General features: G+C 45.6%; 1 protein-coding gene across 1 annotated transcript in view; it reads right to left on the bottom strand.

Annotated features, from left to right (window-relative positions):
• fbln1 (fibulin 1) overlaps positions 1 to 27,293 on the bottom strand; it is a 251,443-nt gene that overhangs the window by 180,453 nt on the left and 43,697 nt on the right. The window contains exons 5-6 of the mRNA XM_078568577.1: positions 26,014 to 26,079; positions 59 to 160 (exon numbers count right to left, since the gene is read on the bottom strand). Of these exons, the coding sequence (XP_078424703.1) occupies positions 59 to 160; positions 26,014 to 26,079 (168 nt within the window). The remainder of the gene's footprint in view (positions 1 to 58; positions 161 to 26,013; positions 26,080 to 27,293) is intronic.

Raw genomic sequence — 27,293 nt, 5'->3', positions numbered from 1 at the left:
GCTTCCACCACCTTTGCAGGTGGAACATTTCAGACAAGGAAAAATCTAATGTCAATACCTTCACAAGTCAAGCTGTCATCCTTCAGCTTGTAGCCAGGATAGCAAGAGCAGTCAACGCTGGTACCTGTGTCAGTGCACCGCTGTTGGCAGGGTCCACCTCCTGTGAGGAAGATATTGGAAGCAAACAGATTATTAAAAGTGGAACAGCCTTTTCTCTGAAATCATACATGCTTTTCATTCTATTCATACAGTAGTTCAGAGCATCAGACTCCATTCCCTCTACGCATTTGGGCAGTATCACAACATCAAAATAGAAATGTGAGATGATGTATTTTTAGACTAAAGCTGTCCACGAAACAGTAGCGAAGAGATATAGGCTACAAAATTCAGCTCTGTAGCAACCAGTTTTTCAGCTCTCGGGGTGCTGTTTTGCCTCCAGAATGGCGTTGTCACACAATTCTGGTGCTAGCCACATGGGTGCCATTTTAGTGAGGATGTGAGAAGGGGCACAGGAGCATGCACCGGAAGTATGTAGGATGGACAGATCATAATGTCAATCAGTGTGTAACACTGGTTTGTCAACATTGCTGCCATTTCTAAGATCAACGCTCCAGCTAATGCTCTCCCTTAACCATGCACAGCTGAACGTGTAATCCGCAGCAAGGACCCGCCTAAGGGCATCATCAACTATTTTCAGGTTAGTTGCTAATTGATTTCTATTGGCTGATGATTGAGAGGCAGTAATTGGTCAGATTGGATTTGCCCTGTCTTTTGTGGACAGGGCATATCTGGGCAATTTCCCACATTGTTGGGTAGATGCCAGTGTTGTAGCTGTATTGGAACAGCTTGCCTAAGGGCGCGGCTAATTCTGGACCACAAATCTTCAGTACTACCACCCGAATGTTGTCAGGGCCCATAGCCTTTGCAGTTAAGCCTTTAAATAAAGACCATATGCAATGGTCCCTGTTGTTCATGCAATATATAAATGTTTTTCCAAGCTATACTTAGCAATATTGTAATTATACTGTTGTAATGCACCCCAGTGATACACAATTCCCAGAGGCCACACAAGTATAACTTAGCTATACAGACTAGAAGAGCTCAGATTTTGGGTGGAATTGTCCAATGCCCCCCTGCGGCAGGTTTCATGGCAGGCGGAGGGCTGGGGGGAGCAGAATGCAGCAAGAGGTCCAAAAATCAGTTTCACGCCAGCGTAAAATGACAGAGGAATCTTCCGCTCCCACCGAGCATGGCAGGTCACAATTCCCAACAGAAGCTGGCGTGAAACCAATTTGCATCCCACTAATGTGATGCAGATGAAGGCCTGACCTGAATCGCCCTCCCAAGCCCAATTGTCCGCACCACCAGCAGGAAATTACACCAGTCCAGAGCTTGTCTGGACCAGCGTGGTGTGTCCCTATCAGCATTTACCTGAGAAGGCCTGCGGCTGCCTCCGGAATTTGGGATGGAGGCCTCCAGCAACCGTGGACCCCAGAACACGTAGCAGTATGTGGGGGGAGGGCCTATCAGGTGGATCTTCCAGCTTCAGTGTCTTCAAGGAGAGCTATCTTCCAGCTTCGGAGTGATCCCGGAGGTTCATCTTCTTTCTTCAGGAGGCCCATCTTCGTTCTACAGGAAGTCCATCTGGAGGCTGAGGTTCCACGAATATCCTCATCCTCAATGATGGAGGAGCCCAGCACATCTGCGTAAAAGATAAGGCTGAAGCATTTGAAACAATCTTCAGCCAGAAGTGCCGAGTGGATGATCCACCTCGGCCTTCTCTGGGGGTCCCCAGCATCACAGTGCCAGTATTCAGTCAATTCGATGCACTCCATGTGATATCAAGAAACGGCCGAAGGCACTGGACACTGCAAAGGCTATGGGCCCTGACAATATTCTGACAATAATACTGAAGACTTGTACTCCAGAACTTGCCACGCCCCTAACCAAGCTGTTCCAGTAAAGCTGCAACATTGGCATCTACCAGGCAATGTGGAAAATTGCCCAGGTATGTCCTGTATACAAAAAGCAGAACAAATCCAACCGAGCCAATTACTGCCCCATCAGTCTACTCTCGATCATCAGTAAATTGATGGTACAGGTCATCAACAGTGCTATCAAGTGGCAGTTGGTTAGCAATAACCTGCTCACTGATGCTCAGTTTGGGTTCCACCAGGGTCACTCAGCTTCTGATCTTATTACAACCTTGGTTCAAACATGTAAAGAAGAGCTGAACTTCAGAGGCGAAGTGAGAGCGACTGCCCTTGACATCAAGGCAGCATTTGACCATGTGTTTGACCATCAAGGAGCCCTAGCAAAACTGGAGTCAATGGGAATCAGGGGGAAAACTCTCTGCTGGTTGAGTCATACCTAGCACAAAGGAAGATGGTTGTAGTTGTTGGAGGTCAATCACCTCAGTTCCAGGACATCACTGCAGGAGTTCCTTAGGGTAGTGTCCGAGGCCCAACCACCTTCAACTGCTTCATCAATGACCTGCCTTCCATCATAAGGTCGGAAGTGGGGGTGTTTGCTAATGATCAATGATTGATTAATGTTCAGCACCATTCATAACTCCTCAGATACTGAATGGTATACACCATGTTCAAATGCAGCAAGAGCTGGACAATATCCAGGCTTGGGCTGACAAGCGGCAAGTAACATTTGCACCACACAAGCGCCGGGCATTGACCATCTCTAACAAGAGAGAATCTAACCATTGTCCCTTGACATTCAATGGCATTGCCATCTCTGAGTCCCCAACTATCAACATCCAGGGGTGACCATTGACCAGAAATTGAACTGGACTAGCCATATAAATACCGTGGCTACAAGAGCAGGTCAGAGGCTAGGAATCCTGTGACGAGTAACTCACCTCCTGACTCCCCAAAGCCTGTCCACCATCTACAAGTCACAAGTCAGGAGTGTGATGGATGAGTGCAGCTCCAACAACATCTGGGGCAGGATTTCCCGGTCGGCGTGCGGGGGGTGGGACCCACGCGCCGAAGCGTAAAATGATGCAGGATGATGTCGGGTGGAACTCCCAACGTCACCCCACGTCATTTCAATTTTCAGATCGACGGGGGTGCAGCCGAATTAGTTGTGTGCCCGCCGAACTGTCAACGGCCAATTGAGGCCATTTAAAAAGTAATTGCAGTAGTTAAAGGACCTACCCATCCAACCTTAAGGTTAGCACGCAGGCCGGGAGCCCTGGCGGGCTTCAGAGAAAGCATGAAACCTCATCCATGGGCGGATTTAATAAAAGTTGAATTAGAAGTGATGGACATTTCCCAAATCATGTGACAGTGTCACATGACGGGACATGTCAGGGAAATTTTATTTTTCTATTTTTAACATTTTTAAATTTGGCGCCAATCTCCCTGAGGCAGCACTTAGCTTCACGAGATGAGTGTGCTCTTTCATGCGCATGTGCGAATCCCCCCCTGCCCACACAGGCAGCGCATAGTGCTTCCTGGCGGACGTCACACTGGGCAGGCCTTAATTGGCCCTCCCACGTAAAATGGTGGTGCGCCAGTAGCGCCTGCACGTGCCCGCTCCTGAACTTCCTCCCCAGCAGGGGAAAATTTCTGCCCCTAGAATCTTGACACCATCCAGGACTAAGTAGCCCGCTTGATTTGCACCCCTCCACAAACATTCACTCCCTCCACCACCGATGCACAGCAGCAGCATTGTGTACCATCTACAAGATGCACTGCAGAAACTCACCAAGGCTCCCTAAGGCAGCACCTTCCAAACCCACAGCAACTACCACCTAGAAGGGCAAGGACAGCAGACACATGGGAACACCACCACCTGGAAGTTCCCCTGCAAATCACTCACCATCCTGACTTGGAAATATATCACCGTTCCTTCGTTACCGCTGGATCAAATTCCTGGAACCCCCCTTCTAACAGCACTGTGGGTGTACCAATACCACATGGACTGCAGCAGTTCAAGAAGGCAGCTCACCACCACCTTCCCAAGGCCAATTAGGGATGGGCAATAAATGCTGGCCTACCAGCGATGCCCACATCCCATAAATGAATAAAAAAAGGCTCTGGAGATGTGGAATTGTAACATATAAATCTTGACATTTTTGAGACAGGAGGTCACAAAAGTCTCATTAAACATTCAAATTTAATTTAAATTTGTCTCTCGTTGCATCTTGCAGTTTTCTTGCCACCAGCAGTAATTAACTATTTGTTAAACTGTCATGCTTGACTGTGTTTGATTACAGGGAAACTCAAAGATTTGTGGAATCCTGCCGTGTACAAATTGGCTATCACACTTCCTATATTGTACCACTGACTATGCCACAAAAAAATGTACTTCATTGGAATATCCTGAGGTCGTGAGGCTTGCAAAATAAATGAAAATCTTTCTTTTATTCCTTCATTTGAAATGTACACAGCAGTGTGTGTACGACTTCACCTTGGTTTCATAAACATGAATACTAATTTCTAAGAATCTAATTTGCAAAACAAATATTTTTACCCGTTATATTGCTTTGTCTATATTTTATATTGGTGCATTCATTCTGTTGTTGTCTAAACCTGATTTTTTTTTCCCAATGCATTAGTTCCATTTCCTGACAGCCAATTTGCACACAGCAAGATCTCACAGATTATTAGGTTTCTTTGTATTTAAACAGAGGCAGGTGTGACAGTTTAATATATAGGTCACTGGTTCTGTTGACAAGAAAATGCCAAAATTTATTTTTTTCATCGCCAGCCCTCCAGAGCTCCTGTTGCTGCATCCTGTGGACTGGGGAGCACCAACAAGAGCTAGGAACATTGAAGAGTGAGAGAATGTCTCTGAGAACAGGAATTTTCTGTTCTGGAGACTAAGTGCGGTGGTGGGCAGGTAACCCGGTGTGATTCCTGCTGGGTGTCGGGGTGGGTTCCTGCGCCAGATCATCTGCTTTGCAACTCATTGGCCAGAATTTTTCCATCGGCGAGTTGGGGGTGAGGCCCGCTCGCCGACGTGAAAATGATGCAGGATGACTCAGGAGGAACCCCCGACGTCATCCCACCCCATTTAAATATTCAGGAAGGCGGGCGGACAGCGAAATCAGCTGTCCGCCCGCCGACCTGTCAATGGCCAATTGAGGCCATTGACAGGATAATTAACCCAATTAAAGGCCCTGCCCGTCCAACCTTAAGGTTGGTGGGCAGGCCAAGAGCCCCGGCGGGCAGTAGAAAAAACATGAAACCTCATCCACTGGCGGGATGAGGTTTCTTGTCCGTTTTAAAAATCTTTAATAAACTTTATGTCATATTTATTAACACGTCCCATCTTGTGTGACATTGTCACATGAGGGGGACATGTTAATAATTTTTTTATTTTTCTATTTTTGAGGTTTTTTAACCTTTGTCACCAATCTCCCTGAGACAGCACTTAGTCTCAGGGAGCAGTGTGCTCTTTTGCGCACATGCGCGAAAGAGTGCACCTTGACAGTTGGGGAATCCCTCCCCACCCCCGCACAGGAAGGGCATAGCGCTTCCCATCGGGCAGCCCGCTGGGCGGGCCTTAATTAGCCCACCCACTCAAAATGGCAGTGGGGCCCGTTTCAGCGGCGGAGTTCGGCTGCCCGCCTGCCGCCCAGCTGGTGGGGCCCACCCGCCCATTGAGGGCTAAATTCTGCCCATTATTTATGCATCAGCGAGGAGCTCATCAAAACACATGGCAGGGCAGGCAGGGGTTCGTCCATCCTGCCATTATATTATGGGATCAAAAGTCTTGGCACCATATTTAAACTGCGCCCACACACAAATGCACGCTCTGTAGGCCAGGCGTGGGCTGAATGTCTCAGTTAGCATGCCATCCAAATGTATGAAACCATCTGCACAATGTTTTAGTGACACCTCACTGGAGAGACTCCTCCAGGCCGTACTGGACAGGCAGAATGTCCTCTATCCGAGGGATAGGAGCAGGAGATTGGCCAACATGAACACGCCGGCCTAGGAGGAGGTGGCCAGGGAAGTCAGTGCCTGTGACCCACAAATGAGGAGCACCCTGCAGTGTAGGAAGACAACGAATGATCTCAACCGCTCCACCAGGGCAAGTCAACCTTCTCCTCACTCCAAACTCACACTCTCATAAGGCTAAGTGTTACAGTCCACAGAGATGCCACACACTACCCGCAGATGGCACATCAGCACCGATTGTCTGGCACACACTTCAACATCACCATCTCATGTAAGACCCTGCACAAACTACAGCCTTTACTAGGTAGGACTCAGCACACACAGCAGGCAGCATGCTTCTGAACTGCACTTTCATCTGTGATGCTCACAGTCAGTCCATCTGTCTTTATGCAGGACAAGATTTCCAGCAACAACAGGAAGAGATCCCAGACTGGAGAGGAGATGCCTGAATTCAGGATACTCACCTGCCATGAGGAACAGGCAGCGGAGCTGGCTGGTGAGTATAGGGATCATTCCTGCACGAAAGGCAAGATAAGCGTCCCTCAACAAGCCAGTGAGGGTCCATCCATTATAAATTGGCCAGACACAAACAATGACTATGAATGTTCTATAATGTAGTTGCCTGTGTAGGCAATCACTAATTATCTGTTTTCTCTATTCCAACCACCAGCAGGAAAATGTGGAGGGAGAATGCCAGTCAGCACATCAGCCCCAGCCTCCAGAGCACCTTGGATGAGGAGGCTGAGGACCCATCCAAGGAAAACCCATCGCTGCATTCATCTGCACCCTCCACCATCACAGATACACAAAACTCAGTGGGTCCTAGTTCTAGAGCAAGTTATCAGGTCACTATCTGGTGAGCACTTCATAGACACATGTCCAGGGCAGGCAGAGGTAGTGTCAGCCGAGGTCTCTGACACTCAGAGGACTGCTGAAGACCACGCCCCTGTTAAGTTCGAGTCTGATGTCAAGCCACTGGAATCAGCCGTCAGAAAAATGTTGGAGCTGCAAAGACAGGCAGGGGTGTATTAGGCAGAGCTTTTTTTATTTGTTCATGGGATGTGAGTATCGCTGGCTAGGCCAGCATTTATTGCCCATCCCCTAATTGCCCTTGAGAAAGTGGTGGGGAGCTGCCTTCTTGAACCACTGCAGTCCACACAGTGTAGGTACATCCACTGTGCTGTTAGGGAGGGAGTTCCAGGATTTTGACTCAGCGACCGTGAAGGAATGGTGATAAATTTCCAAGTCAGGATGGTGAGTGGATTGGAAGGGAAATTCTAGGTGGTGGTGTTCCCATCTATCTGCTGCCCTTGTTCTTCTAGATGATAGTGGTCATGGGTTTGGAATGTGCTATCTAAGGAGGCTTGGTGAATTCCTGCAGTGCATCTTGTAGATGGTACACACTGCTGCTACTGTGCATTGGTGGTGGAGGGAGTGAATGTTTGTGGATGGGGTGCCAATCAAGCAGGCTGCTTTGTCCTGGATGGTGTGAAGCTTCTTGACTGTTGTTGGAGCTGCACTCATACAGACAAGTGGAGAGTATTCAATCACACTCCTAACTTGTGCCTTGTAGATGGTGGACAGGCTTTGGGGAGTCAGGAGGTGAGTTACTCATCGCAGGGTTCCTAGCCTCTGACCTGCTCTGGTAGCCACAGTATTCATATTGCTAGTCCAGTTCAGATTCTGATCATTGGTAACCTCCAGGATGTTGATAATGGGGATTTTGGAGATGTTAATGGCATTGAATGTCAAGGGACGATGGTTATATTCTCTTTTGTTGGAGATAGTCAATGCCTGACACTTGTGTGGTGCGAATGTTACTTGCCACTTGTCAACCCAAACCTGGATATTGTCCAGGTCTTGCTGCATTTGGACATGGACTGCTTCAGTATCTGAGGAGTCATGAATGGTGCTGAACATTGTGCAATCATTAGCGAACATCCCCATTTCTGATCTTATGATGGAGGGAAGGTCATTGATTAAGCAGCTGAAGATGGTTGGGCTTTGGACACTATCCTGAGGAATTCCTGCAGTAATGTTCTGGAACTGAGATGATTGACCTCCAACAACCACAACCATCTTCCTTTGTGCTAGGTATGACTCCAACCAGCAAAGAGTTTTCCCCCGATTCCCATTGACTCCAGTTTTGCTAGGGCTCCTTGATGTCACACTCGGTCAAATGCTGCCTTGATGTCAAGGGCAGTCACTCTCACTTTGCCTCTGGAGTTCGGCTCTTTTGTCCATGTTTGAACCAGGGCTGCAATGAGGTCAGGAGCTGAGTGGCCCAGGCGGAACCCAAACTGAGTGTCAGTGAGCAGGTTATTGCTAAGGAAGTGCCACTTGATAGCACTGTTGATGACCCCTTCCATCACTTGTCGTCAGGGGCTGTCAGAAGACTGGAATGAAGGATGGAGGAGTCCATCCACTTTCTGTCTGATGTTGTGGCTCCAGCATGCAAGCACATCGTAGTCACCATTGGAAGGGTGGCGGCCGCCTTGGAGACCCAGGCCCAGCAGTTTCTACCAGATTTGCACTCAGACCTACACACCATTGCTCCAGCCACGAGTGCCGTCCCGCAATAGCTAGGCAAGACGGGGAAGAGGAACCTTGACCTCCCTCTAGGTACCCCTTTTCCTCAAGGAGTCAGGGAGGGAACCTCGGGCACCCAGAGGGAGGAGGAGCCTCAGCCATACACCCCGGAGCCATCTATACAGGAGTATCCAAGGATATCCAGCTGCTCCAAGTCCCCTCTGCCTGTGACCCTATCAACTCCAGCTAGTCAGAATGAGGGTGCTTCTGCCACTGAGAAGGATATCCTTAACAGGCTGGGTCCCTCCAGGCCTCGGACCTCCAGAGGACGCCTGCCAAATCATCTCAGACAATAGGGCATAGCAGTCAGCAGACTGCCCCACCTCTGCTGCAGATGTAGGCGATGCACCAAGATGCTGTGGTAGAGTTAGGAAAATTAATAAGTTATGAATGCACAATGGGTGGTAAGGGTGTTCCTTCATTGTATATACTTTGCACATGTATTAATATATTTTGCTTTTCTGCTTCAAGTCTCAGGTAGTGAATGGCTCATCCATGTGATGAAATGTTCTGTGGTCATCAAAGGGTAACAGATGCCCCCCTCAACTCAAGTATCTCCCATCATGTCCCTCAGTTCTATGTTGTCTCACTCAATCTCAGCTCAGTCAGTCACCTTCAGATCCACATAAGCGATATGAACAAAACCAGTTCCTATATGAACGTAATGGTTGGCCTATGCACATGTAAGCCCTGCGTCAGAGGATCATATACTGTGGCCTCATGAGTATAGTTCTTGTAAGGTTGTTGATTACCCTGGCACAGCTGCACTGAAGTCTGTTCTCTGGGTATGTTATAGATATTTATCGCAACCGGTGTTGGAGTAATTCCAACCAACTGCACTTTTCAATGGCCTCCATATAATGACTGTCAGGTTTGGGTTACAGGTTAATTAATTCTAGAGGACCTTAGCCTTTCATGCCTGCCTGCAGTGTTATCTTGGTACCACGTTTACAGCTGAACATTACTCTTTTATTAGTTCCCACTCTCTACATGCATGATCCAGAGCAATGGAAGTTTTTGCACTTTTAAATTTCTGGTAGACGACATTGGGTCTGTGATGTTATAGGTGCCTGCCAAGCCTCATGATGCTGGCCAATTACATGTGAGGATCTTAGTTTGCACCTGAAGGTCTGGCTAATGTGGCTTGACAGAATCCCTATGCTAGATCTCAGAAGGACAATCAATATGAATCTCCCAAAGTTACAGTGCAATCAGTGTGTTAGGCTTCCTCATACATATCGCACTATGGTAGAGTGAGAATGTGGAGGACTAAACTGGGATGAGAGCGATGCTCTTGCACATCTCCTGAGGGTTCTTCAGTATTTATGAGGGTACTAAATTATCATTAAATGCTGTGTCAATGCTGACTGTGCCACATCTTTCCTAGATGCCAAGATGTAATGCTGGATGTTAACTTGGGAAGGCAGGGTCATGAGTGCCTGTCAATGATAACTCGATGGTCCTGCTGAAGCACCCCCTGTGCTTATAAAGGTAACCGGACTCGCAGGTTCGCTTCCATGCTGTAGAGTAACAGATCACAGCATCCTGAAGAGTGATGCCATCCTGGGGCACCATTAATCATACATGGGAGATGGCATTTGGGGAGATGCCGCTGTCCAGATTTTGATCCATCTTATGATGGTCAGGCGATAACCAGTAACTGATAATTTTCCTCCTTGGGCCACCTTGCTAAGCTCCTGTCATACTACCATGAGTGCCTTGATGTTTGCAGTCACGTTTCTGCCTCTTGAAGACTGCCATGGCCAGTGAAAGTTGGCGCTATGTTTGAAAGGACAGTACCATGTCTATTTGCTCCAGGTTGAGTGCTGGTGGAGTGCTTATCCCATTACAGGACGGCCACATGCTCCCTATGGTGCTCAGCATTCCAAGGATGAGGACATCATTACGCATAAATGTGACTATTCATTCTGAGATGGCTGACCTTCATTGAGATGCTGAGGATGAGAAAGAAGCCTGTATCGAAGGGACAGGAGAAATATGCTCATATCAGCTAGTCTTAACTTTACTCGCCCTGGAACAAGCATGTCTTCTGCATCGTGCCCATGCAATGGCATTTCCCTGTGGTGCATCAGAATCCTCACCCTCTTCGAATTCATCCTGTTCCACGTCCTCCTCATCCACAGAGACATGTACCTCCTTCATGTCTCCATGTGGCAACTCATCCTCTCTTTGCAGTGCTAGATTATGTAGGGCACAGCAAACCACAATGACGCGGGACACCTTCTGTGGAGAGTACTGGAGAGCTCCGCCTGATCGGTCCAAACATCTGAAACGTATCATTAACATGCCAATCACCTATTCTATTAAGGACCTTGTTGCAGAATGTGCTGCATTGTACCTCTCCTCAGATGCACTATATGGACAACAAACGGGCATCCTTATCACTAAGGAGCCAACCCTGAATGCGCTGAGGGCTCTCAAAGATCTGTGGCACCTGTGAGTGACTCAAGATGTAAGAGTCATGTGAGCTCCCAGAGTACCTCACACAAAACATGCATAATCTGCTTTTGGTGATCACAGATCAGCTGCATGTTTAGAGAGTGGAATCCGTTTCTATTGATAAATCTTACTGGCTGCTGCCAGGCAGCTCTGAAGACTGAATGTGTGCAGTCAATGGTGCCCTGCACTTGTAGGAAGCCAGAGATCGCTGTGAATCCCACAGCTCTGGCAGCTTGGCTTGCTTCATCCATGATGAACTCCACATAATTGTGTGCCTTATTGAATAAGGCATTGGTCACCTGCCTAATTTATTTATAAGTAGACGATTGTGGTATACCGCAGAGGACCCAGTGTAGCCCTGGAATGATCCGCTGTCAGAGAAGTTGAGCGCGGGAGTTACATTTAGCGCAACTGGCATTGGATGGCCTCCCAGTCCATGCAGAGTGAGATCCTCACAGAGAATGTGGCAAATATGATCCACCAAAATTCCTTGACAGGTGAAGGTGTCTGCAGCATGGTCTCTCGCTCATCTCCATGCATGGGAGGCATCTTCTGTAGACCATTGGCCACACCAAACATCTCCGTGGATGTGGTCCCTTCTTGTCAGCACCTGGGTCTTCCTGGGCCCCCGCTGGCTCTTGTTTCTCAGGGCAATGTTCCTACCAAGCTCTGCCTTATGGCAATGTGCCCATCTTCTCCTCACTCACATCAAACCTATCAAGAAGGCAGTACTGACCACAGCCTACATTCTGCATTCCTCCTTGTCACCACGGACAAAAAGAATAGAGACATGGGGCAGAATCTTCTGGTCGGCGAGCGGGGGCGGGCCCCGCAAGCCAACACATAAAATGACGCACAGTGACGTCGGGCATGTGTCCTGATGTCACCACGCGTCATTCCAATCTTCAGTTCAGCGGGCGTGCACCAGAGTCGGCTGCGCGCACACCAAACTGTCAAAGGCCTATTAAGGCCATTAATCAACTCATTGAATTAGTTGTCAGGGCTGCCCGTCCAACCTTAAACATCCCGTGATCCACTTACTACCGCCCCAGTCATGCCTGTCTTTCCCCCTCGTTGCTGGTATTGCCTCCCATACACCAGCTTGGTGCAGCATCAGAGAAGAACCGAGATCTCGCTGCTCAGCTGTTAAAGGTAGGCAAAACAAGCATCTACATACCTCAAAGAGGCTGGTGAAGTGCAGGTCACCTGGTGCACACCACTTACACATTGTCGTGAAACAGACCGTTCTAATTAAGCTCTGGCATGGGCATTTCAGTTTGGAGGGAGAACATGATTCCAACAAGTTGCATTTTCAATGAGTGTTCATGAGATGCAAAGGGATGCAAATGTGTTTCCCAACATGAAAGTTGGGGGAACAAAATCCAAACTTTTTTCCTGTCAGCGGGAAACTGACATTTGCCATCACTCCAAATTCTATGTCCCCACTCACAATGAATCCCACCCCTGGTAGGAGCAGAAAATTCCGCTGAGGAAATTTTGTTTGAAAGAGTGAACAGGAGGGTTTTGTGTTGTTGGATTGTGAGGAAAGTGACTGCTGAAGACAATTTTGAGCAAGTTATGATCTGGTTATCTGTTGAAAACTCCATTTCTTACAACAGTTTTCACTCACAGCAACAGGAGTTCCTTCGCGGACAGGTGTAGGTTGTTGCGGTGACGCTTCAAGAGTTGGAGTAGCAGCGATAATTCTTGAGGGGACAAGAAAGGCAGGCATAACTATGCCTCACGTACAACATGCAAATCATACTTGTCTCAGGACCTAAATTTACTGGTCCAAATTATTATACAATGGGCCTTACCTCAATTAACTCCTCACAGTGTGATTGGAGCTAGCTTGGCAGCCAGCCATTCCCAGCACTGGGAATTTTGCTGGGAGCATCAATTTGTGACTTAGCTGACAAAAGAAAGAGACAATAAAACTTGTGACAAAGAAATGGGAAAGATGTTGAAAGCTAGAAATGAGAGATTCTACCAGACAACCAGTTTTTCTTGCATTCTTTCCACAGAATGTGGGAAATGCTTGAAGAAGCTCCCAACATATAAGATGATTCAAGCTTTGGACAGACTTAAATTTAATAGAGAGTTAACAGTGAAGAAGAAAAAAAATAAATGTTGACATAAAATAAGGAACCAAGCCTTTTGGAGGCAATTTTAGCAAAGGAGGATATGGAGCTAACGAGTTTAGAGAAAATTTTAATGGCCTGATTTTAACTCTGTGTAAGTGAATGAGTTTTTAGTGAGTTAAAATCAAGTCAAATGAGGTTAAAAATATCAACAGATGATAAAGGCCAAGGCTAAGTAATTGGCTCTTGATTAGATTGTGAGAAGTGAAACTGTATCTAGCTGTAGCTCAGCAGTGAATCAACAAAGACCATCCGACAATTGTAAAAGTATTGATTTATTTTCTGCCACTAGATGTCAGTAAATAACAATGAAGTGTTGAGTAAAAAGCACAAAAATTAGTGCTAGTGCATGTTTAGTATTATTCCTCAGGAAGTCTATAAATAATATATAATGTATATAAATATAAAGACTTAATACTGTAGAAAGCCTAGAGGAGCATAGAAAGTACAGGGGTGAAGTAAAAATGGAAATTAGGAAAGCAAAGAGAGGATATGAAAAAATATTGGCAGGTAAAATCAAAGAAAATCCTAAGATGCTTTACCAGTACATTAATAGCAAGAGAATAACTAAGGAAAAGGCAGGGCCTATCAGAGATGTACATGGTAACTTGTGGGTCGATGCAAAAGATGTGGGCAGGGTTCTCAATAAGTACTTTGTCTCTGTCTTCACTAAAGAGACATGTGATGCAGACATTCTAGTTAAAGAGGAGGAGTGTGAAAGATTAGATACAATAAGCATAGTGAGAGAGGAAGTACTGGAGCAACTGACATCCTTGAAGGTGGATAAATCACCAGGGCCAGATGGATTTTATCCCAGGTTGGTGAAGGAAACCAGGGAGGAAAGAGCAGATGCTCTGAGGATCATTTTCCAATCCTCACTAGATACAGGCGAGGTACCAGAGGGTTGAAGGTCTGCAAATGTTGTACCATTATTTAAAAAGGGTGCGAGGGATAGGCCAGAAAATTATAGGCCAGTCAGTCTGACTTCGGTGGTGGGTAAGTTATTGGAAACAATTCTGAGAGACAGGATAAACTGTCACTTAGAAAGGCATGAATTGATCAGGGAATAGTCAGCATGGCTTTGTTAGGGGAAGATCGTGTCTTACTAACTTAATAGTATTTTTTGAGGAAGTAACAAGAAGGATTGATAAGGGTAGCAGTGGATGCTGTCTACATGGATTTTAGTAAGGCATTAGACATGATCCCATATGGCAGACTGGTCAGGAAAATGAGATCTCATGGGATACAGGGGAAGGTGGAAGGTTGGATCCAAAATTAGCTCAGTGACAGGAAACAAAGGGTAATGGTCGATTGATGTTTTTGTGAATGGAAAACGGTTTCCAGTGGCATTCCAAAGGGCTCAGTGTTGGAGCCCTTGCTGTTTGTATATATTAATGATTTAAACTTAAATGTGGGAGGCATGATAGGGAAATTTGCAGATGGCACAAAATTTGACTGTGTAGTTGATAGTGAAGAAGATAGCTGTCGACTCCAGTATGATATCAATCGTTTGGTTGAGTGGGCAGAAAAGTGGCGAATGGAATTCAGTCTGGAAAAGCGTGAGGTAATGCATTTGGGGAGGGCAAACAAAGTAAGGGAATACTCAATAAACGGGAAGTTATTGAGAGGGGTTGAGGAAGCGAGAGACCTTGGAGTGCATGTCCACAGGCCCCCGAAGGTGGTCAAGGAACCATATGGAATGCTTTCCTTTATTGGGCGAGGTATTGAATACAAAAACAGGGATGTAATGATGGAACTGTATAAAATGCTGGTTAGGCCACAGCTGGAATTTTGTGTACAGTTCTGGTCACCACAGTACAGGAGGGACATAATTGCTCTGGAGAGAGTGCAGAGGAGATTTACAAGAATGTTGCCAGGGCTTGAAATTTGCAGCTATGAGGAGAGATTGGATAGGGTGGGGTTGTTTTCCTTAGAACAGAGGAGGCTGGGGGGTGACCTAATTGTGGCGTGCAAAATTACGAGGGACCTAGGTAAGGTAGACAGGAAAGGCTTGTTTCCCTAGCTGAGGGGTCAATTACCAGAGGGCATATATTTAAGGTGATTGGTAGAAGGATTAGAGGAGACATGAGGAAAAACTTTTTCATCCAGAGGGTGGTGGCTGTCTGGGGTTCACTGCCTAAGTTGGTCTTTGAGGCTGAAACACTCGACTCTTTTAAAAGGTACCTGGATCTGCATTGGAAGTGCTGTAACCTGCAAAGCCACGGATCAGGTGCTGGAAAATGGGATTAAAATGATCAGCTAGTTTCTTTTTTCTCATTTTGGCCGCCGCAGACACAATGGGCTGAATGGCCTCTTTCTGCACCATAACTTTTTGTACTAGCAACAGGAATATTGATTGCATTGAGATCTATTGTTTTAATATCTTCATGAAATTATAGGAAAATTAATTTGTTTTAGATTCATCAAGGTTAAAGTGTACATGCAGCAGCATATGATACGTAGTTTGTAATAGTGTTATGTAAAAGAGATTTTTCATGACTATAATAAGGAGCCTTATTTCAAGTCAGTCAACAAAAACTACTTGAATTGCGAGTGGGGCATGAAAGTGAGGGAGGTGAGGCTCTTTTATTTTCTATGTACAGCCATAAGTTAGGCGTACATTGGACTAGTTCAACTGGATCAAGTGTTCCAAAATCCAAACCTACCTTAGTGGTGAGCGCGGAGGTCGGGAACACTATGCCCCAACAGTCTTCCGACTTCTGTGCATGCGCAGGCCAGGAGCAGGATGCACATGTGCAGATCTGCATCTTAACATTCTTCCAGCCCAGGATGGAAACAGTGTGCCTCCAGGTCAGGTGAACGCTTGCGAAGCGCCATAGCCAGCAAGTGTCTGAGAAAGGGCACAAGGGAGGAGGACAGGGGGAAGTCCCAAACAGGGGAAAATGGACAGGGAGAGGTCCCAAAAGGAAGTCCCAAGTAAGGGACAAAGACAGGGAACAGAAAAGGTCCCAGTTAAAAAAAAAAAGGAGCAGTGACACAGATTCCAAGTTAGAGAAAGGGCTACAGGGTGTAGACTTTAAGTAAAGAGGGCTCAGGAGAAACTCTGGTAATTGAAGAGGGCTGTTGGGACAAAGGTATCTCTTTGGAGCAGTAGTGTTCTGAAGTTGTGCCTGTAATTTGGGGCAGAATCTTCTGTTCGGTGAGCGGGGGCGGGGCCTGCTCACCAACGTGTAAAATGATGCGAGGTGATGTCGGGCGTGTGTCCCAACATCACCCCGTGTCATTTACATTCTCAGGTCGGCAGGCACGCAGCTGACTCGGTTGCGCACCCACCAACCTAACAATGGCCTATTAAGGCCATTAAAAAACTAATTGAAACCATTAATGGACCTACCTGTCCAACCTTAAGGTTGACGGGCAGGACGGGAGCCCTGGTGGGCTTCTGAAAAAGCATGAAACCTCATCCACAAATGAGTGATTAAAAAATCTCAGAATATTTCAAAATAAAAGGTATGGAAATGTCCCAATTCATGTGACAGTATCACATGAGGGGACATGGCAGCAATATTTTTCTCTCTTTATTTGAAGTTTCACATCTGAGCCGATCTCCCTGAGGCAGCACTTTGCCTCAGGGAGATCTGTGCACTCTTTCGCGCGCATGCGATGGGGGGTAAAATGTTGCCCTTGGTGTTTGGGTGTATACTCGGGGATCCAGGGGAATGGAATCTCGGGAAATGAGATTGAAACCTTGGAGGTGGGCCATTGTTGATGTCACCCGAGTTTGGTAATTGAAGAGGACTTAAGAGAAGCCCTGAAGATTCAAGAAGGCAGCCAAAGAGTGATTCCATGCTGTGGGGCATTGGGGGAAAAGGTACACCTATGGAGCAGTGGTGTCCTGTTTGGTGCGGCCAATGAGCTAAAATTGCACATGTGAGTTGGTGCTTAAGTGTGTACTCAGGAATTCATGGTAATGGAATCTTGGAAGGCAAGATTGAAACCCTGCGAGGTGGGCCATAATTGAAGCCATCCGAGTTGGAGCGGCCTTTGGAGAGAATTCCAAGGTGAGATATTCGAAGGTAAAGATTAAAAACCCTCATGTAAGAGATGGAGTTTCAATGAGATTGGTTGACTCATAGTGTTACTAATGTCAGGGTGGGTATTGAGAAATCCATGGACTCTGCCTTGGTAGCATATGCCATTTATTGTGTAGTGTGGTGTATTCAACCACAGTTGGCTTGTTAATTCACATATACCTCATACTTACCCTGAATGTTGGAGTATAAGATAGATATTATAAATGGTTTTATCTTTATGACCACATACAGTAAAGTTTATTTTTGTTTGGTCAAAACCCATGGAATCTTGTGGCTTTCTTCACTGAGCAGGTGTCTTAAATCTCAAACTTTGTCTACTTTAAACAAAATGTTGTTGGTCCCTAACCAGATATTACCAACAATTTGAGGGTCTAGCCAAGGATCTTACCAACAATTGGGGATCTGGCCAAGGATCATAACACCAGGCACACTGTACTTGTGCTTATTTCAGACCAAAAACAAGAATTATTTTTGGTAACTAATTATTCTAGGCATTTTGCATGAGAATTTAATAAAATACCATAGATAGATGTCATCTACACAAAGGTTTTTCATCCATACTTGTAAGATAGAACTAATTTTAAAATACTTGTGGCACGAGGTTAGCCAAATCGAGCATTTAAAAGAGGCCAGTTCTTTTAATTGTTTCTCTTTTACAGTAAAATACAATCTATTATTTTCCTTAATGCAACATAAGCTATTTTCCTTTGTTTTGTAGTTGTATTTCTCCTCTTTTCTCAATTAGGTCTCCCTGCCTTATCCACTATTCAGGGATTGGAGGGTGGTCTCCTGATCTGCTCTGAGGCCTTCAGTAATGGCACTCTGAAACTGGTTGTTAATTAGATAAGTAGTACTGGGACTCTGGAATGATATACCCTCTCATAGAGACACCTCCCCACAGTGAATAGTACAGAAACTCAATGCTATGAGACTATTTCCTCCTCAAAACCTAACAATAGTACTTGTGTTTGTGTCATATCACAATATCTCAAAGTGTTTCAGCTATAAATTAATTGCGAACTATGACAGCTGTTGTTATGTAAGCACATGTGGAAGCAATTCTTTGATACAGTAACTACACTGTAAGAAGGAAATAAATAATGGACGCTTGTGAGAAAGTTATGGTGATAATCATGGGTGATTTTAATCTACATATAGATTGGACATATCAGATTGGCAAAGGTAGCCACTGGAAGATGAGTTCACATAGTATAGTTCATATAGGACAGTGTCTTAGAGCAGCATGTTCTACAGCCATTCAGAGAGCAGGTTATACTAGACCTGGTAATGTGCAATGGGACAGGATTAATTAATGACCTCACAGTAAAGTAGCCCCTAGATAGCAGTGATCATAACATGATTGAGTTTCACATTCAATTGAGGGAAAGGAGAATGGATCTAAGACTAGTGATTTAGACCAGATTTTCACCAAAATGGAGAGCCTTTCCATCATGGCAAAAATCCAGGAAATGGCCAGAAATTCTAACTCTATAAGGAAAGGTTGGACAGGTTAGGCTTGTATCCAGTGGAGTTTAGAAGAGTAAAAGGCAACTTGATCGAATCCTTTAAGATTCTGAGGGGTCTTGACAGGGTGGATGTGGAGAGGATATTTCTTCTTGTGGGAGAATCTAGAACTATGGGTCACTGTTTAAAAATAAGGGATCGCTCATTTAAGACAGAGATGAGGAGAATTTCTTTCTCTCAGAGGGTTGTGAGTCTTTGGAAATCTCTTCTTCAAAAGGTGGTAGAACCAGAGTCTTTGAATATTTTTAAGGCACAGCAAGATAGATTCTTGATTAACAAGGGGGTGAAAAGTTTTTGGGGGTAGGTGGGATTCCACAAGGATGAGGGTTGAGCTTTTGTCCTGTAACTGATTTGGAAATTTCTAAAATCTGTAGCCAACTTATAAATCATGTCACCTGTGGTGGCCATTTTTGGTGCAGCAAAGTCCACTTTTTAAATAAGCAAAGAGGTAAGGTTTGATTTAACAGCTTATGATCTCTTTCATGCCTTAGGAACATGGCATAAGGCACGCTTTGAGGGAAGTATGACACCATTTGGGTGGTGGTAAGGCACCCTTTGGGATTGTTAAAATTAAACATGATTGTGCATCAACTCATTGCATCTGTAAAGCTATCAAGGAACTGTCAAGCTGTCAAAGAGCTGTCAAACAACTGTCAAGGAGCTATCAAACTGTCAAGGAACTGTTAACGCTGTCAAGGAATTGTCAAAGGATACTAGGTGAGTTGGCATGGAGTGTGCATGGGCAAAGGGTGGTGGATGGTGGACATGGGTTGGCATGAGTTGGCACTAATTTTGCATAGGGGCTATAAAGGGCCAATGGAGGCAGTTTTGGGGGAATGGTTGGCATAAGGTATATGAGGTGACATAGGTTGACATGGATGGGGCATGAGAACGTGTGTAGGGGGTGAGGGCTGGAGGGTTGTTTATTTGCTTTAAATTCAACATAGTGCTAGAGCATAGAGGCAGGCCTTCTGCCTGACTTGCCACTGCAGCCAACAGCCTTCATACTTTTTCCAGGGACCAATTTCCAATGTAGTCCATCTCCCCGAAACAAAAATCCGACCTACAGATCGCCATTTTTAAAGATCAGGTTCATAGAGCCAGGAACTCTTCCATCGCTGCCCACCTGATCCAAGAGTGAAAATCTGGGCCTTAAACTTAAATAAAGGCAGTTATAAGGGTATGAGGACAGAGCTGGCTAAAGTGAACTGGGAAATTAGGTTAAGGGGTAGGTCAGTAGAAATGCAGTGGAAGACATTTAAGAATATATTTCATAACACTTAACGAAAAAACATTTCAGTGAGAAAGAAAGACTCTAGAGAAACAATGCATCATTCGTGGCTAAGAAGTTAGAGATCAAATTGAAAGAGAAACCATAAAATTCCTCGAAGATTAAGGGCAGGTCAGATGTTTGGACAGAATATAAAAACCAGCAAAGAATGACTAAAATAATAATGAGGGAGTAATAGAGAAAGGTAACTAGAAATGTAAAAACAGACAGTAAGAGTTTCTACAGGTATTTAAAAAGGAAAGGAGTAACTCAAGTGAGCATTGGCCCTCTAGAGAGTCAGTCTGGGGAATTTTTTTAAAATTATTCTTTCGTGGGATGTGGGCGTCACTGGCCAGGCCAGCATTTGTTGCCCATCCCTAATTGCCCTTGAAGTGAGTGGCCTGTTCGGCCATTTCAGAGTGAGGTTAAGAGTCATCCACATTGCTGTGGATCTGGAGTAATACGTAGGCCAGGCCAGATCAGGATAGCAGATTTCCTTCCCTAAAGGACATTAGTGAACCATAGGGTTTTTACGACAATGATAGTTGCCATGGTCACCATTATTAGGACTAGCTTTCAATTCCAGATGTATGAATTGAATTTAAATTTCACGAGCTGCTCTGGTTGAATTAATATTAGGAAATAAGGAAATAGCAGATACATTGAACAGATATGTTGTGTCTGTCTTTAATGTAAGATGCAGCTAACATCCCAGAAATAATTGTAAATCAACAGATGAAAAAGAGGAAGAACTTAAAACAATTACAATCACCAGGGGAAGGGTGTTGAGAAAATTATTAGAACTAAAGGCTGACAAGTTCCCAGATTCTGATGGACTTCATCCTAGGGTTTTAAAAGAGTGGGCTGCTGAAATAATAGATGCATTGGTTTTAATTTTCCAAAATTTTCTAGATTTTGGAAAGTTCCTATCAGATTGGAAAATAATGAAAGTAACTCCTCTATTCAAAAGAGGGAGACAGAAACCAGGAAACACAGAGCCTTCCTCCATCACACTCATCTTAATGTTCTGAGCATTTTTAATGCAGCCTGCTGGGGTTCTCTTTCAGTTGTCCATCTGAGCTGACCTGATCACACTCCCATGCAGCACCTGTGCCTGCCCAACACGAGGCTCCTCTCACTTTTGATTTCAAAAACATAGTCATAATAAGGTTTCTTCTCAGCTCCCCTGTCCTTTTTGCTCCCCCAATCACCCATTTCCTTTCCGCCATCACTGTTGGCCCCTTAGCATCACCTTCCACCTCCCTACCGTCAACTACCAACCAGAACCATCGTCTTTCCAGGATGTCCAGGTGAACATGCACGTTCCCCACCTTCCTGAGAATCCCATCCCTATCCACATTGGCCTTCCCGACATCCACCTTCCCACCCCAAGGTCCCTGTCTGCCTCCAAGTCCCCACCTACCATCCTTGCCCTCCCTTCTACCGCTACCGTCACACCCTCACCCTCCCACCCTACCGGCTCACTCTGCCCCCTCTCACCACTCCCTCCTACCACACCCACCCTCAGTTCACTCCCCAGGAGGCAGTCATTGACTCCACAGACTGCTCCCTTGCATGTTCACCTGGACATCCACACCCCTACATCCTCCTCCACTTTTACTCCCTCATCCACCCTTATTTCCCTCGTCCCCCCCAGAATCCTTCCCCCTCCGACCTCCTTCCTCCCCTAAACTCCTTCCCCCCTCCAAACTCCTTCCTCCCGCCGAAGTCCTGCCACCCTCCGAAATCCTTCCTCCCTCCAAACTCCTTCCCCCCCTGAACTCCAAGCAGGCAAGATAATGAGATACAAATGCATTGAAATTAGGTTCCTGACATTCGGCGGTGGGCAAGGTGGCCTGCCATTGATGGGTGGAGCGGATGATCGCAAATTGGTTTCACAACGGCATGAAACCGATTTTTGGCCTACTTGCCATATTGCCTGCTCACATCTGCCATGATGCCAACAGGGCCGGAAAATTCCAGCCCACATCTGGAGTACTGCGTACAGTTTTGGTCTTCTTATTTAAAAAAGGCTATAATTGTATTAGATGCAGTGCAGAGAAGGTTCACTCGACTGATTCCTGGGATGAAGGGGTTGTCTTATGAGGAAAGGTTGTGCGGACTGGCCTGCATCCACTGGAGTTTAGAAGAATGAGAGATGATCTTATTGCAACATATAAGATCCTGAGATGACTTGACAGGGTAGATGCTGAAAGGATATTTTCCTTTGTGGGAGAGTTTAGAACTAGGGGACACAGTTTAAGAATAATGGGCCTCCCATTAAAAACAGAGATGAAGAGAATTTTTTTCTTCTAGAGGATTGTTAGCCTGTGGAATTCTCTTCCCAGGGAAGAGTGGAGGCAGGGTCACTGAATATTTTTAAGGCTGAGTTAAATAGATTCTTGACCGACAAGGAAGTATAAAGGCATAGAGGATAGACAAGAAAGTAGAGGCCATAATCATACCATGATTTTCTCATCTGGTGAAGCAGGCTTGAGAGGCTGAATGGCCTGCTCCCAGTCCTAATTCATATTATTGGTGTATATGATTGTGTGATAGCAATGTTCCACAAACAGCATTTAGATGAATGGACAGATAATTGTTTCTAATTGGTATGAACTGAATAATGGATGTTGGCCATGCCCCAGTGAGAATTCCCCACTCAAATTAATGCAACACAGACAGTTACAATCAAAGAAACATCGGGCAGAATCTTCCGCTCTGGAGTCCAAGTCCAGTGGAGGACAGGAAATAATTCAGCGTGATTCCCATTGGGCGGTTGGATGGCTGAACACACATGATCTTCCACTGTACAGCTTATCAATTATGCATTGCCAGGAGTTCAGTGAATCTCATGGCGGGGTGGCAGAAAGTCGCCATGAGGTTGAAGGTCCTGGCGCCATATTTAAATAGCGTCCGGACATCCATTAACTCAATGCAGGCCAGAAGCTCCACATTACTCCTCCAGAGTCCATGTGGCCACAGTTTCTACTGGAGAAGCTATCAGAATTGAGCAACCACATCCCAGGACAAACAAAGGGCCTCCAGCATCGCCTTTTGCTCATCTCTAGCTTAGAATACCGCCTACAATACACCGCCTGCGATACACCCATGGTTGGGCCAATGCTTGCCGTTGCAGTGTACCCTGTTTGCCAGCATCCTGGACTTCTTGAGGCCCCACTGTCTCTTGCTGCTCAGGTCCTTGCTCCTCCTGGCCCTGTACCAATTTGTGATGGGCCCTCCTTCTCCTCATCTGGACGAGAGGAGCCATTACCACGGCAGGATTGCCTGCAGCCTGCACCATAGACACCTCAGTGGATGTGTGAACAAGTTGAAGTGATACATTAAGTGAGCATGTCCTTTACAGGTTTCCATCCATCTCAAAGGCAGTAGGCAAGTGCTAAGCCCTTCACCTGGCCTCTGTCTAAACATAGCGTCTGCACCCCACCCCTTCCAGGTAAAGGACATCCTGAGGACCAGAGATGGATGTTCCACCCGTTCATACATGGCTACGTATGGAGACATTGCTCTTTGACCAGAGTGATGAGAGCCATGTGCAAGAAGCTTCACGCAGACACTTTTCCGCTTATCTCCACTAGCCTCGAGACTCTATAGAGAAACCATTGCCTTGGCAGCATAGAAGGCTAACCACATGATCCCTTGTCAGTCATGACCATTCACAAGGGAGGATGGAGGTTTGGAGTGACGAGTTGGCTGCTGTCCACCAGCCGTGCCCTTTGGAGGCATCCACCTCCCTCCCTCCCTTCATCCCTGCCTCTGACTACAGCCGATAGCAAATGGCACAGAAAGAACAGCAGCTCCACAACTTGCTGGGATCATAATGTGATGAAGCCCATTAGTCAGGAAACATGCTGCAATGTGGCCTTCACCATAGAGAGGAGAACACAAGTGAGCATCTTGGACATCCAGTTGCTTCATAATTATCCCTTTAGTCGGCCACTTGTGCTGACCTTGAATTCCATCCAACTGAAAAGACCCTTCATCCACTTCAAGGGATCTCACTGACTGACTAACTGCATGATCAAGGTCAGTTTGGAAAAAGGATGCGCATCACCTATCAAACTCGCTCCACCACCTTCTACTCTTCCCCGTCATTCACCAACTTCCCCCCATCACCATAGACCCACCCAATATCACCATTCTCTCCCCTCTCTCACCCTTGAACCTCCCCCTGTTACTCTGGGCCCTATTGCGATCCACTTCCACATGCCTTTCCTCCCCTCAGAGCCGACACACATTACCCTACCGCATCTCACTCCCGCCTCTGACTATGACTGTTCCCTCCTACCACCAATACCCTGAATCGTCCCACCACTGACACCACCGACCCTGCTCTCTTAGACACTCCCCCCACCTTTGTCAGGAAGCTCGACCTGCCTTGAAGTCTGGAGAACAGAATTCCAACAGTTTATCCTACTGTCGGGAACCAATATTTTGCCTCCTGCCAAATTAAGTGCCCCTGCCCGCCATAATTCCTGCTGCTGGCGGGAGAGGAAAATTCTGCCTGTAGAAGTCTACCGCACAGAAGATCCACTGGCCTGGATTTTATGGTCAGCTTGTGAAGGAACGGTGCTCACCGTTCACCTTGTTGATCATCATCCATAAAATTTTCATAGTCTTTTGAATAGCGATTTTCTCCCATGCAGCGTCTGATCTAGCATGGTGCATTCTACAGAGCACCTGTGGTGTCTGTGAGCAGGCATGAAACAATAAGGCTATTCAATCAATCCACTGAAGAATCTTCAATGAGACACACAAAGGATGAATTTTTAGTGCCCTGACACACTGGGGCTGGAGGTGGTCTGAATGGAACAGGGATGACATCAACAATCAGCTTCCTGCCCTGGGCAGTTGGTGAAATCACAGGGTTGGTTAAATCCACAGTGGGAGTTGGGGGATGGGTGGAAAAATCTCAGAAAGGAAGGGTGGGCTAATTGGGGAGGTAGGATTGGGGGGTCAATTAGGGAGAGAAGGGGAAGTCGAACACAGGATAGGAGAGCGGGGTCAACCTGGTAGGCTGCCGTTCCCAGAGTTCTGGGTAGTGGGAAGAGGCTGGAGGCCTTGGTGTGGCATTGGGGAGCTGGTGGATTGGCCTGAGAGAGAAGTTGAGGGCCTGTTCAGGAGGAATTGGAGGCCTAGGGGATGTGGTAAGATTAGGGGCCAGGATGGGGAGGATTGGAGGCATGATGGAAGGGAGGCCAGAGTACTGGAAGTGGAACAGAAGGCCTGGAGTGGTGGCAGGGATCAGAGGCTTTAAAGGAAAGGTCGAGGGGTGCACAATCGAGGGGGTTACATGCTGAGCTACCACTGATGCTACTATCAAATTCTGAGGGGTGCTGCCCAAAGTCCATATCTATTCCTGCCACTGGAGTTGATATAATAAGGAGGAAGGTTGTTGAAAATACTGGAAATACACATCAGGGAGCCCATCTTTTGCTGACTGACTTTCTTGGATACTGTTTGACGTGCTGTATCTCTCCAGTGTTTTTGCTTTTTTCAGATTTCCAGAGTTACAGCTTTGTTTCATTTTAGTTGTGGGGATGTTGTGTAACAAGCAGCCTGCTGTTAATCTGCCTTAACTCAACTAACATTTTTATATCATAAAACACAATATCAATGAAACCTGGAGAAGCATCAGAAAGTGCATAGTTTTCTTTACAACGGTTAGGAATTATGGGGCAATGTGATTATATGCATCGAATGTCGAGACCAAACGTTGCATTCTGCCTCTTTTAAAGACTGCCATTTCACAAAACATAATGGAAATCAGTGGTGGTATCTGGCATCACATGTACAACATACAGAATTGTCCTTTCATAAAATATATTGCTTCTCTACACAACACAGAAAAGTGGTGAGGGGCAGTGAAAGAGTCTAAGTCCGGGATTTTCTGGCCCTGTTGCGGGCCCAGCAGGAAGTCCAATGACTTGCGACAGGACCGGAAAATCTCGGTGGCTGGCAGCTTTTAGAAAATCGCGCCCCAAGTCTAATTTGGTGGATATAATTAGATTAACAGTAAATCTTCATACCTCTGCATCGATCATTCAGGAATGGATCTTCCAACTCTGATGGTGGCTTTCTGATTTCAGTACTACCTGAAAAAGAAACGAATGGACAACTTTCACTAGAGGGCACTCCGCACATCAAAGAAACTCAGATTGTAGGCAGGATTTCAGTTACATTTCTCTATCTTGTAACCTTGGTGGCATGAAATATTGAGGAATTAAAATTAATATGCTTGCAGCAATAAAAATTAACAGTTTCCAGAAGCCATAGATGATCTAATAAACAACATAATTTAGAGATAAACAGGTTTATTAAATATATTTACTATAGTACCCATTTTTGGATTGAAATGATAACATTCTAGAAATTAATGAAACCTAATCAGGTAATTGGGTGACTTAGCCAACTAATACAATTAAAATCAAAGAAATATATGAACAGGGCTTACTTTTTTTTATAAATTACAAGAATATTAATAATCCAAAACAGTAAAAAAAAAACTGCTCAGGTTGCGAAATAATTGATTGCAATGGTACAACAAAAGACTCTCGAGAGGATTTTCTTCATTTGAAGGATGTGGGCATTTGTTACCTCTTTTTTCCCAAAACATATACTTAGTCGTTTGGTAGTACAGAACTTGAGTATTGCTGAATAAAGAGACATGTCTAAGCTTTTTGTCTTGCACTCATCAGGACACTCACAAGGATATCAATGTAAGGGGAAAACAATTTATACTGTTTGTGAATAGAGTGCTGATTGTTTGGCAAGTGACGTTGCCATGGAGAATGCACCACTGATGGCTACTGACAGTTAACTGCAAGCATTGTTGGAAATTTAAACCAAGCAGCTTGATCCTGATTGGTCAAGGCATTGCCCTGAAGAATAAGTCAGCGAATGGCTGTCACTTATTTTGCTTAGCTGAAACAGGTGCAATGTATGTACATGTTTTTCTGTCTGCAAAGAACAGGGCCCTGTGTATTAATATATGTAGCTTCCAGTACATGCAAACGCACCACACTGCGTGCCCAACTGATGGTCTTAAATTGGTTGTCAGCATAATTCTTAGAACATTGAGGATTATTTAGCAAATGTTGCCCAATCGCGGAAACACATCTAATGTTGGACACTGTTTTGAGTTTGCAAGCACTGGCTGGTTGGGTATGGCCTGCTTGGAAGTTGACTGTCAGTCACCATCAGTGGTGCATTCTCCATGGCAACACCACTTGCCAACCAATCAGCATTCTCTTCACATGCAGTATATATTGTTGTTTTCCCCTTATGTTGGTATTCTTGCGAGTGTCCT

The sequence above is a fragment of the Cetorhinus maximus genome, chromosome 22 (assembly GCF_964194155.1).
Source record: "Cetorhinus maximus chromosome 22, sCetMax3.hap1.1, whole genome shotgun sequence".
In the NCBI taxonomy this organism is placed as follows: Eukaryota; Metazoa; Chordata; class Chondrichthyes; order Lamniformes; family Cetorhinidae; genus Cetorhinus; species Cetorhinus maximus.
Note: the sequence above shows the minus strand (reverse complement) of the source record. Positions and strands in the feature narration are given on the sequence as shown.